This window comes from Triplophysa dalaica, chromosome 17 (genome assembly GCF_015846415.1).
Source record: "Triplophysa dalaica isolate WHDGS20190420 chromosome 17, ASM1584641v1, whole genome shotgun sequence".
NCBI lineage: Eukaryota > Metazoa > Chordata > Actinopteri > Cypriniformes > Nemacheilidae > Triplophysa > Triplophysa dalaica.
The window spans coordinates 18,970,573-18,982,687 of NC_079558.1; the positions used below are offsets into that span (position 1 = coordinate 18,970,573).

Sequence of the window (12,115 nt, forward strand, 5' to 3'; positions counted from 1 at the left end):
AAAGTATACAAATAGTCAAAAAAAGTATAAATATTTGAAAAGCTAAACTAGAATTAATAAACACAATAGAAACAATAACTAAAACTAAACTAAACATGCAATCAAAAACAAAACAGAAATAAAACCAAGAGAACTATAATATTTTTTCTTTGAGTGTGTTTAGGGGATTTCTGAAGAGACCTCTCAAACAGAAAGTGCATTCACTTTAGACAAACACGATTCTAACTCACAAATCTGTCAGACGCTTTTATCCAAAGTGACTTACAGAGAGTTCAGGGAGCAATACAGCGATATGTCAAACAGGAGCAATAATACAATACCAAGTTACCAGTTTTATCAAGTTCCTTTAGCATTATCTAGACTTAAAGCAACAACGAGCCATTTTTCGACCTTAAAATAATCTCTCTAAAATTATTTTAGTGGGAGGACAACTCTTAACTGGACAAATTTTACTGCTACTGCTACCAAAGCTGCCCTCTATCGGCTGGAATCACACTTGTAACTTTGCTGAGCGGGTAGGTCCACAAGCCCCGCCCATCACCTGCTTTACGGTATACGTCACGTTTTCTCATAGCCTGGGTGAAGTTTTTCAACATGATTGGCAAATGTGATGTAACATTGTTGTATTATGTCTTGGAAAATAATAAATAAATAAAAAAGTTTGCCAGCATGATCTAACAATAAGACGAAACGATCTAGTTCAATGCAAGTCTCCAAACCATCACAATGGCAGAGCCTGCAAAAAAACAAAGAGGAAAAGAGAGAGAGTGATCGAACACAGGCCCCAACACAAATCAATATCTGACAGACTTACACTTAGTGACGTGAGCATGACTGAAACGGATGGAGAACTAACGTTAGCCTTCCTGCTACTGGATTTGAAAGTCTTATATGCACATTTTTGTCTGACTGTCCTGTACTTTTGCACGTTTATTGGCACACTAACGTTACTGGTTCACAATTTATAATAGTAATATTGACTAAAGATAATGTAATGTTTCCGGATCTCAATAGTTCACGTAGCTTGATCGTGCCTCTTCACGAATTGAGTATTTTGCTTGTAAATGATGACTACCAAACTACAATAAGTTGCTGATTCCTTAGTTCATGCACGTACATTAGACTAATGTTATCGGTATCTATAAGTTCTATGCTAGGCACTATTCCCCTAGCGAGGTTGGGTGTAAGTTATTGATTGCACCCGTTACACAGAGCACAGAAAATTACAGAATTTTATTTGCGTTGGTTACTTAACACATTCACGTCCATGTGTTGTGTTTTGGGTGACTGCAAATGTGTTATGTAGCTAACGTAAGCAAGTTAACTGCTATGTAGCTAGCACACTATGCGCTAACGGCTAATAACCAACTGCTACCTCAGAATCTAGTTTGAGCTATTATTATAGTCCAGTAGTATAACCTGCGGGATCCAAAAGAGTGTTTTAGTACATGTACACTTTATGAAGCGACATGATGTTACAGTGGTTTATGCTTACTCAACAAATTCATGTGTATTCCGCTGCTCAAGTAGAAGCTTAAACAGAGGCAATATTTACAACATTTATAACAGACAATTGTGCTTATTAACCACATGGGGGAACCATACACCAAAACGGCTTGATGTTCCTTTAAAGACCTTTGTTTCTTATTATAAACTCTTTGAGAAGAGACAAACATCACTCGGTATAAAAAACATCCATGAATCCCTACAGCGGCAGCTTATGACACAGAGATGAGAGATAAGATGAACAGGCCTGAAAAAACATCTATGAGAATGAAAAGCAACTTGTCTGTTTGCTACACTGTTTAAACGGATAGTTCATCCAATGATGAAAATTCTGTCATTTATTCTCCTTCAAGTTGTTCCAAATCTGTATGAATGTCTTTGGTCTGATGAACACAGAGAAAGACATTTGGAAGAATGCTTATAAACAAACCCATTGACTACTATAGTAGAAAAAATATGTTATTTTTTTGTTCTGTTGAACTCAAAAGAAAATATTTTGAAGAATGTAGAACAGTAAACAGTTCTGGGACACTTTTGACAACCATTGTCATTTTTCCTACTATGGAAGTCAATGGGGGACAAAATCTGTCTGTGTTCATCGGAACAAAGACATTTCTACAGATTTGTAACAGCTCAAAAGAGAGTAAATGATGACAGAATTTTTTGGGTGAACTGTCCCTTTAAGCTCAGAGGTTATATCCCACATCAGACAAAACGCTATAAAATAAAACAATTTCTTGGTGGATTTTAGAAGATCAGATACAGATCATATTTTTGTGTTTACTACTTGTTGCACATATAACAATGATTTGCATTAACTAAATATTTGTAATATATGTTGAAGTTAAGTTTAGTCAAAGTTTTAGGTCGATTTCAATAGAGCACTTACACAGAAACAAAATGTTTATTCTTGCACACTGCAGTTTGTTTCAAATTTTAAATTCAAATGGTTTTTATTGGGCTTTCAGTGTTTCAAAATAAAAGAAAAAATACTAACAATCATATCAATCATTTGTTCCTCGTCCCTTTATCTTTATAGTTGTGTTGTGGATGCCGCTATTTTAAAGACTTTCTAACTTTATAGTTATTGTCCTTGATGTGAACAGACATTAAACAACTCAGAGCCGGTTCTTCTAGGCGTTTTCTAGGGCATTATTACAAGTGGTTGTTTACCTCTGATGTTTTCAAACTTCATAGTCTTTTTTGCTATCATGCACGGCTGTAAACGGGTCTTTATTCAAGATGTCAGCAGCGGCAGTTATTTATTAACCATGACAGCAAGAAAACAACTGGAATCTAATATTTCAGCATTATTTTAAGAGGAAGCCTGTCCAATAATAATATAAAGGACATGTGTGATCAGTCTCTCTAATGTTTACTGACGCTAAGAGCTGAAATATCTGAAACGCTTCACAACAATAAAACCCTCTCACTTGACTGCCTGGGAAAACTAGAGACGAGTCGCCATGGTAACAACACAACAGCCCCATTTCACATCCGTGGTATACTGTTAATGTTAGCAAACACACACACACACACACAAACTAACAAAACAAAGATAACCTGTCAGACATCTAGAGTCAAGAAAAAGACAGTCCATACAGAACACTTAATCACAACTGTTACAAACACACACACACGATTAACAATTCAATTACATTTTGATTCATTTGTCAGATGCTTTCATTGAAAACTTGTTTATGTGTTACCTGGTTTTCAACATTTCACCAGCACTAATACAACCTAAGAGACCACATGAGCTCAAATGACCTTTACGTCAGATGCTTAGGCACTGTGTTTATCCTGAATGAACTGTAACATGTTCTGCTAAAAGTGTCTGTCAAGTGTTTAAATGTTTACAACAAGGTCAAGAGGTCACGGGTTCGATACTCAATAAAGCATACAGACACCCGTCTTTCATTTTAAATATCAATTATTTCGCTAATATCGTTTACTAAAGCAAATCAAACAGCATGTTCATATCCTCTTTGTTCCATTGACTTCCATTTGACTGTATTTAACTCTTCATTAAAGTGCTGAACCAATTGATCTGAGTCATCGGCAGGCATGAAGAAAACAAAATCTTGCTTCATTTCAGTCCACACTGAACAATAAGAAGATAAATCGGACGAGTTCAGGTTTACATAAGGATGCTGTAAGACAAATTAAGCCATTAAAACAGCCACTGAATGAAGGAACTTAACATCATATCAGGGAAGAACTGACTAAACAAACACTATATGACACTAAAATACATGTCATACAAGGTCATTTCAGGTGAAGGTTTTTTTGTAAACCTAAATCACGCTTAAAAACATATGAATATCAGAAAACTACCAACGTTTACTTCAAATGTCTAGGCCAACTGGCTGTATTCATGACATCAGAGAATGGACAAAACTTCATCTGCTAATATAACAGATACTGTAAAGCCGCCAAGCCTTGCTTGAGGCAGCTGAGGGATGCCGGACGGTGCTTTGCTTAAGTACGCGCACGCTTGACTTGCTTAAATAGAATGTCCACACAAGTTTGTAGAATGCTCATGGTTTTAGCTTTATTTTACTGTTTCTAATCTTCATTTGGTGCAAGCAAGATCCATACAACAGTCAATAAATCCACCGGTCTTTCACCTTTCCAAAGACTTACTTTTAGTGGTACAAATCCTAGCGTAGCGGTCAAAAAACTGTGTTCACCTTTCCCCCAGCAACACCTATCACCTGAGGGAAGGTTCCCACCTATATGGTGCCCTCAATTAACAATGATGACCCCTACTGGACACACCATAAACCACAAAATGGCTAAATGGCTCTTACAGATACTGATCAACGGAATACATCGGAATACATACAACTGACATTTGTCTAGATGGTCATACTGTTGTGGTGTCTTCATCGATTAAGAAACTGCTTGTGTGATGTCACACAACAATCACTTATATTTTGAGTTTTTTAAGTAAATGAACACAGGATTGTAAAAGAGGATAGTGATGTGACACAACTCCGTCAGTTTTTTAAGACCAGCTTGCACAAACAATTCCTTTATTCCTTTACAGCCTCTTATCGTAACAGCAGCACGCAAAATCAAACACAACAAACAGGATACACCCATTAACAACTGACAGCGCAACTCACAAACAAAACACCCACAAATCAGAAAGATAAAGAAGTGTTAAACATCACCGGCCTTTCACCTCTACCATTCACAGCTTCAGCGTTTGGCCCTTGTCCTCATCTACCACACAAAAGACATTTCTGAGTCCTTCACGCCGTTGCATAGCAAAAGTCAAAAAAGCTCTGTGGTACTTTCACCTTCCCCAGATCCTTCAGACGTGCCCCTCAGAGACGCTCCCACATCATTCAACTATTTGTCTGTAGAATACTTGATGGAGCATAAAGCCTGAACGTCAGGATACGCTGAAATACACATAAATATGTAGCATTCAATCTAGATAACGTTCGGTGAGGTTTCAGAATATTGAAATCAAGATGAGTTGAAACTTGTTTGTCTCTGTTGATCTTTGCAACAGCATCTCATCCACAACACAACTAAACACATCAAAACACTTTCAATTGAAATATCACACATGTGTATATCACAATGGTTTGCATGACTGATTTTAAAACTTGAAAAACATGTACAGTCTGAGTTTGATACAGATTGTAGGTATTTACGTTTTTTTTTTTTGTTTGTTTACATTATTGTCAGCTTTTTACTGTAACAGTAACACCTGGCTGTGCACTTTCAGATGTGATGTTAAACAACAATTACTACAACTAAAATCTTACAAATTTACAAACATAGTAATATTTCATATTTCTTCATAATCGTGCAGGTTTTATAAAACTACAGTGAAACATTTCCATTGTGTTCATTTTATTATTGTGTGGCTCTCTGGAACAACTGAGTGATTTGTTGTTCACCTTCATTAATGGAAACACTGAGAACATTATACTGAGACCATTCAATGAAATCATTTCCCACAGCTTTAACAACCGACACTACGCAGCATCTCAGTCTCTCCATCGGTGAAGAGACCCATTCACTCCTGTGACTTTATGCATCAATACCACACATCGTGAATGTGAGTCTAGCTTAGTCAAAGAATTAAAAAGTTGAAAATCGCACTTTCAAATATGAGCGGACAGGCCTTATACACTCAGAGCCCACAGCACTCGTCAAAAGTGCCAACATGAAGCACCACTACAACACAAAACAACACACTCACACAGAGCTGAGAACCAGAAGAATCAAGCAGCTCTATGTGACAAATGCACCAGTGTTCTTGTCCATTCACTGACAGCTGAAGAACATGCCATGAACTGATCACTCTGGATAACTTGGATTTTGGAAAAACGCGAATAATGTGAGCCGCGCTGTGCGTGTGGCATTCCAAAAAGTTAAACCATTTCCATCTCGATGCGGTGCCTATAAAATGTGCGCTCCGCAAAGCATGAACCTATTTGCGCACGTCTACATTTAAAATAACAAATTTGCACGTGGAAAAGACATGAAATGTGAATGTAATGTAAAACACCTTACACTGCATGGTGTTTGTAGAACAAGAAAGATTATTCTACTAAATAATACATTTCTAATTTTATTACTAATTACAAATACAGTCTGAAGATAAAGATCACCGTGCTTTTCTTTAGCTGCAGATGAATGAACAGATGACTATGATCATGCTCAGCTTCTGGTATTAGTGTGAATCTATGAAGAAAGAGTTGTGTGAGGAACTGAAGACCTGAAGTCGGTGGTCTCCATCACCACAGATGCAGCTTCATTCACGATAGAAAGCGGGAACTGACTCCCGAGGTCACTGACCTGATATCTTACCAGCGCATCATTCACACCAGTCTGATGTCTGTGCCAGATCTGATTATAAAACTGGAAGACTATTCTCCTTGAAGATGGTTCTGAGTGAACAGTAATGCCCTTTCACTATGAAGCTCCATAAACTTTTATGGATTCAAGCTCTCCATCAGAATAGATGACTAGAGTCCAAAGATTAACTCAAGGCTGTAAAACAATGTTGGTCAGACGTCTCTGAGCGCTCTCTGAGATATTAGAGGCATGTTTCTACATGTGAACATATGTAAATGTGGTTTCAGACCGCCGCTGCTTCACTCTCTCATATTTCAGTCACAGAACAGTTCACTTTTTAATGGAAATCTCTTTTATGACCAAATATCTGCTCATGCTGGCTGGGTTTTTTAACTATATGCTGTTGTGTGTTGTGATTTACTGTAACACATTTGCACAAGTGATCATCGCTGTAGAGTGTATGTCGGTGAAGTCTGAGTCCACTGTTTTTTGTGTATTTGGAAGTATTGTGAAGTACAGACACACACACACACACTATTACAGTATGAATGCACAATATCTTCTGTTTACATCCAGAATCTGCGCTTTTCACACGTATGACACTTCATAAAAAATATCCACACATCATACTTGTGTGTGTGTGTGCCTGGGTGTGCGTGTTCGTGTGTGCGCATGTGTGTGCATGCGTGCGTGTGCTTGTGTGAGTGTGTGTTTGCGCGTGTGTGAGCGTGTATGTTTGTGTGTGTGGGTGCGTGCATGTGTGTACTATATTGTTAATACTATGTTAATTCGCTGTTGTCTTTACATTAATTATGTTTTACTTTCCTCTTTGTGACTGCTGCAAGACTCAAATATCACTGACGTGTGTGTAGAAATGTATGTTTACTTAACAGAACAGGTTTTGCAATAATACATAACAAATATCCATTTGAAGATGTACTTTTTTATCAAATATGCTTCTGACTGTATAGTGCAAGAGAAGATTTAGTTCTTAATGTAAAGCTGAACTCGTGCAGAATTGAAATGACAGAGACACGGTGTTCTTTCTATGCATCAGTTGAGAACCCAACCATAAATAAATAAAACATTTGTAAATAATAATGCATATTACACACAATGAAGATTTGCTGTAAATGGTGTAATTTGAGAGGCAATGATGTAAATGGAAAAAACATTGCTTGCTACTTCGTTATGGATGTAGAGACCAAGACTCACTACTGAGTGAAACAAGCTTTGTCATGACTTTCTCAATGTCACAAGAAGATCGCTCACGACCAGCTGCATGATGTAAATGTGAGTCATCCGTACCTCAGACACGCGGGGGTTACCCCTGTTGTCTGAAAAACAGACGAGGGTCTCATTCATTCACCATCTCGTTCCCGCTGCCCGTTGTTAGTCAAACACGCCAGTGTCACGGGCCAGCACATGTAACGTTTGCATCATCACCGCATCACTGACTCATTTGTTAAACTCCAGAAGAGGTCTGAAGAATTGACAAGTTGAATGGTTCTCTTCACAGTATCGCATTCAGATTCATTCTGCTGAGGATCACATTAACACACGCTGTGATGCTGTTGTGCTGCCAATAGCCGACAGTTCTCATAAAAGAGAAATCTACACAACTTTAACACATCAAGGCCAGAAAGAGGAGTTTAGAGGAGAACGGGGCCTGTGGGAAGCATGCAGGCATTTGTCAGACACTCTTTAGCAAGGTACACACACGCTCTCTTTCCTTTTAAGTTTACACAGATGAGATAATCTCCATACATGGGATGGAAACACAGCCTGACTTCTGTGTACATGTTGCTCAGAGACACCAGAAACAAGCCTTCATGGAGCTCCACCAGCAGAAATCATCTGAATCTTCATGTGAAGGAAAAATCAACCCTTAAAGGGAAAGTTCACCCAAAAATGAAAATTCTGTTATCATTTACTCACCCTCAGATTGTTACAAGCATCTTCACAATTATTTCTTCTGATGAACACAGAGAAAGATTTTTGGAAGAATGTGAGTAACCGAACACATCTCACCCGCCATTTACTACCATTGTAGGGAAATAAATACTACGGGAGTCAATGGGGGATGAGAGCGGTTTGGTTACTGACATTCTTCCAAATATCTTTCTCTGTGTTCATCAGAAAAATAATTGTGAACATGCTTGTAACAACCTGAGGGAGAGTAAATGTAATTTTTGGGGGAAACTCTCCCTTTAGCTTTCATCTGCCTTTAGAAGACATCACACACACACACAACAGATCTTCTGTCTGCACAAACATCCACAAATTAAATCTACAACAGAAATCCTTTGGGAATGAAAGATTCCTGCAGGTGAATTCAGATGTTAAATAAGAACATAAACGTACAGTTCCTCTTATGCGAAGTTAAACGAGATTATTCTTCAATGTCAATTTACAAACCATTACAGCAAGAATATAGATTTCCTTCCTCCTGATAACTTTCGTACAATGATCTGTTATGCATTGTTTAATGTGCATTCACAAGTCATCACGTGTCATTCGTACACTCGTTTCATAAGCTCGTATTTGATCCGTAAAACGTAAAAAATTGTCTCACGAATGATAGAGAATGTCACTTTCAGATGAACTATTTATGTACATGTCTTCTGCTGTGCCCTGATGTTATTAGGAAATCATGACCTCAACAAACGCAAAGCAGACACATTGACATTCAACAACACTTTGAAGCACGAGCGTAATGCAGAAGCGCGCACACATCAAAGACTTCCCGCGAAATCTTTCTGAAGATGCGATTCACGTGGATTCAGCTCAAATAAACATAATGATTATAAACACCTACGTGTACAGATGTATAACAAAAAAAAACACAAAATGAACACCGATGTATATCAATCTTCCCGTGTTTCCCAAAAACTAACATACTGTGTGTGTGTGTGTGTGTGTGTGTGCATTAATATTCCTGTGTGAGTGACAGTAAGAGACACAAATGTTCAGGTGTGTTGTTGTCCCCTCACCTGTGCAGAGTCGCTTTCACCTGTGCTGACGGTGGCCATGTTGAAGTAAATCCCAAAGCAACTGTACACATTGTGATATCTGCCCACAAACTTCCTGATCTCTGTGTCTGTGCAGTGTGCAGTGAGCACTGCCTCTGATCCTGAAGCGACACACCTTCACATAACACTTCTCTCCCGTCATCACTACTGAACGCTTTCTAGATAACATTTGAATGAATAGAAAGATTAAATACAGCTGGTTTGTTTGCTTTACTGCGTGATATTTTCCTGTATAATGACCTGCTTTGTATCAAAGATTAGAAATGTTTAAAATATGAGATGTGTTGTGGAAGGAGGTTATTTTACCTAAAAAATGAACCTCTTTAAAAATCATTTACTGAAAAAGAAAAACATGATTTCTGTTCATTAGGGGAAGTTTTTAGCTTCCCACTATGTTCGTCAAAATGTCTTTGATATTCTGTTTTACACTGGTCAAAAATATAGGATTATGCTTTGAATGGATTATTATTGAGCTGCATCGTTGTAAACGTTTATTTTGCTTTGCGGATAAAAGTGAGCGAACAAGTTTCGCCTTTCGACAGAATTCGGACGAATGCGGTTCTTCATAACAACACTAGATGGCGCCGTTGAACATCTTTTCATAAGTGCAGCGCTTCCTTTCTAAAACCATCTTTAATAAAATGACACTTAACTTTTAAGTACAGACATAGAAATTGGAATTTCACAATTTAGCACCGTAACATTGTTCTGTGAATATATTATTTTATATTATTATACTGATGTAGCAGAGCATATAATTAAAATCGTTTAACTATAATAACCGTAATGATTTATTGTTTGTAGTGAAACTAAATTTACACAGACTACAAAAAATTGTTATGGTCTCACCACAATACTCATAGTTTGTGGTAAATCTTTGTCACTAACTGTAAAGAATTGACCTGTTATTTTAAATATTTATAAAACCTTTTAAAATGTTTTAAAAACATATATGTAAATCAAAATATATATCTTATATGAACTGTGATTTATATTTTGACTGATTTGAATTTCATGTCGGTCTCGTGCCAGCAGGGGGTGCTGCGCGCACGACAGTTCGAGAGGCATTGCATCCGTCTGCTGAACACCGGGGCTAGTTGTCACAAGAGCTCGACAAGTTTCCGTCAAAGGCTCAGCTTCACAAATTTCTTGTCAACAAAGTTTTGTTGTTGTTGTTTAAAACTTTCTTAACAGAATATATTTTGGAAATGCTTTCATAGAAAAAAACAGTAGCTTCAGAAACACTGTATCATAAACTGAATTCTTGTAAATGAACATGATGTTAAACACTTTGTTTAATATATCAGTATATCAGGGGAATAAAGGATGACATCATTTTATATTTTTTGGTGAAATTTAAAGTATGGTTTAAAAACACTCAGACAGCATGAAATATACAGAAATATACAATCCTACTGTATGAAATGTTGTACATTGTACTGGAATGTAATAAAGTGTTGTCTGAGAACCATCAGCATGGAAATAACTTAAACTAACAGTAAATAAACAGAGAAAGCAAACATTGTTTGGCATGTGCAGTGTAAAAGATAAAATGATGTAGATGACTTGTGTTCAGAAGATCATGTCTCCACAGTGCTATAGATTGATGAAAACCCCCTCCTATCTGTAAATGTGATGTTCACATCCATACATCACAGGAATAACATGAATCTAAGTCATCTAGGGGTTTGCCTCATACTGGCTCATATTAACTCTTTATAATGCTGATTACTAATTGGAACACAACACCTTCTTCAATGAAGACCTATATATTTTTTCACCTCTTATAAATTATACATGAAAAATGTAAATCATTTAAAATCATCATTCACGTCTAAGGCACAAACATAAAAATGAAATCTCATCGCATCTCATCAAAAATGTAATCTGATAACCTAATGAAATGTACATGTTCAATGTGTGATATGTGATGTAAGTGACCAGTGATCCTCAACCTATACACCTCCAACATCAAACTGTGTCAATCCTGCCAACACAGTCTGCACATCAACAGCTTTGTTAGATTAGAAGGATTTCCACATCACTTGTCCTGGTTATCTCCATTTACCACAGGATCAAAATCTGAAAATAGATCTTGTTTGTCACGTAGCACATGTAAACATCGTTGCCCTATGACACAGCAAGTTCATCAGACTCAGGCTCAGTTTCAGAAGAAATGCCCGATGCTTCATAAGAATAGATGAAAACTGTACTGCAAATAAAATGAAGTGATTCCTAGAAGCTATACAGTTAGTATTTTATTTCTCAATTCTCTGGTATGTTACATCACATACAGTATAAAGCATGCCTAAATTCCTTCAGGTGTTGAGAGACAGTGAAAGAGAATCTAGTCATCCGGTGGTTATAAATATACCCAGATCATAACACACTTCATGCATGATTCACAAATGTCCTCACAGATATGAGAAGAACATTGAAACACACGGCTCCAGCATCCTGGTTTCATCCCAAAAGAGTTGAGTTTCACCAGACAATTGTTCAAAGACATGAGAAACAGTCATAGGACGGTGTGTCCTCTCTTTACACTTCATAAATCATTTAGACATTCACTGACTGTGCTGTTATGAACCACAAGCCATTGAGGTTTTTACTCATCCGATACATGCAGGAGATAATATGGATGTTAATCTTTTCATTTGGATCAAAATGATGTTGACCACCGAGATGTCAGTCATTTAGCATCTGAGAAAAGTGTGTGTGCGTGTTCCACTCTCCAAAATAAAAGCTTTCAG

At 37.3% G+C, this 12,115-nt stretch overlaps 1 protein-coding gene across 1 annotated transcript in view; it reads right to left on the reverse strand.

Annotated features, from left to right (window-relative positions):
- The window catches only part of ank3b (ankyrin 3b), a 135,354-nt gene extending 125,917 nt beyond the window's left edge, over positions 1-9,437 (reverse strand). Inside the window, exon 1 of the mRNA XM_056770715.1 lies at positions 9,324-9,437. Within this exon, the coding sequence (XP_056626693.1) occupies positions 9,324-9,362 (39 nt within the window). The 5' untranslated portion in view covers positions 9,363-9,437. The remainder of the gene's footprint in view (positions 1-9,323) is intronic.
- Positions 9,438-12,115: the final 2,678 nt, after the last annotated feature.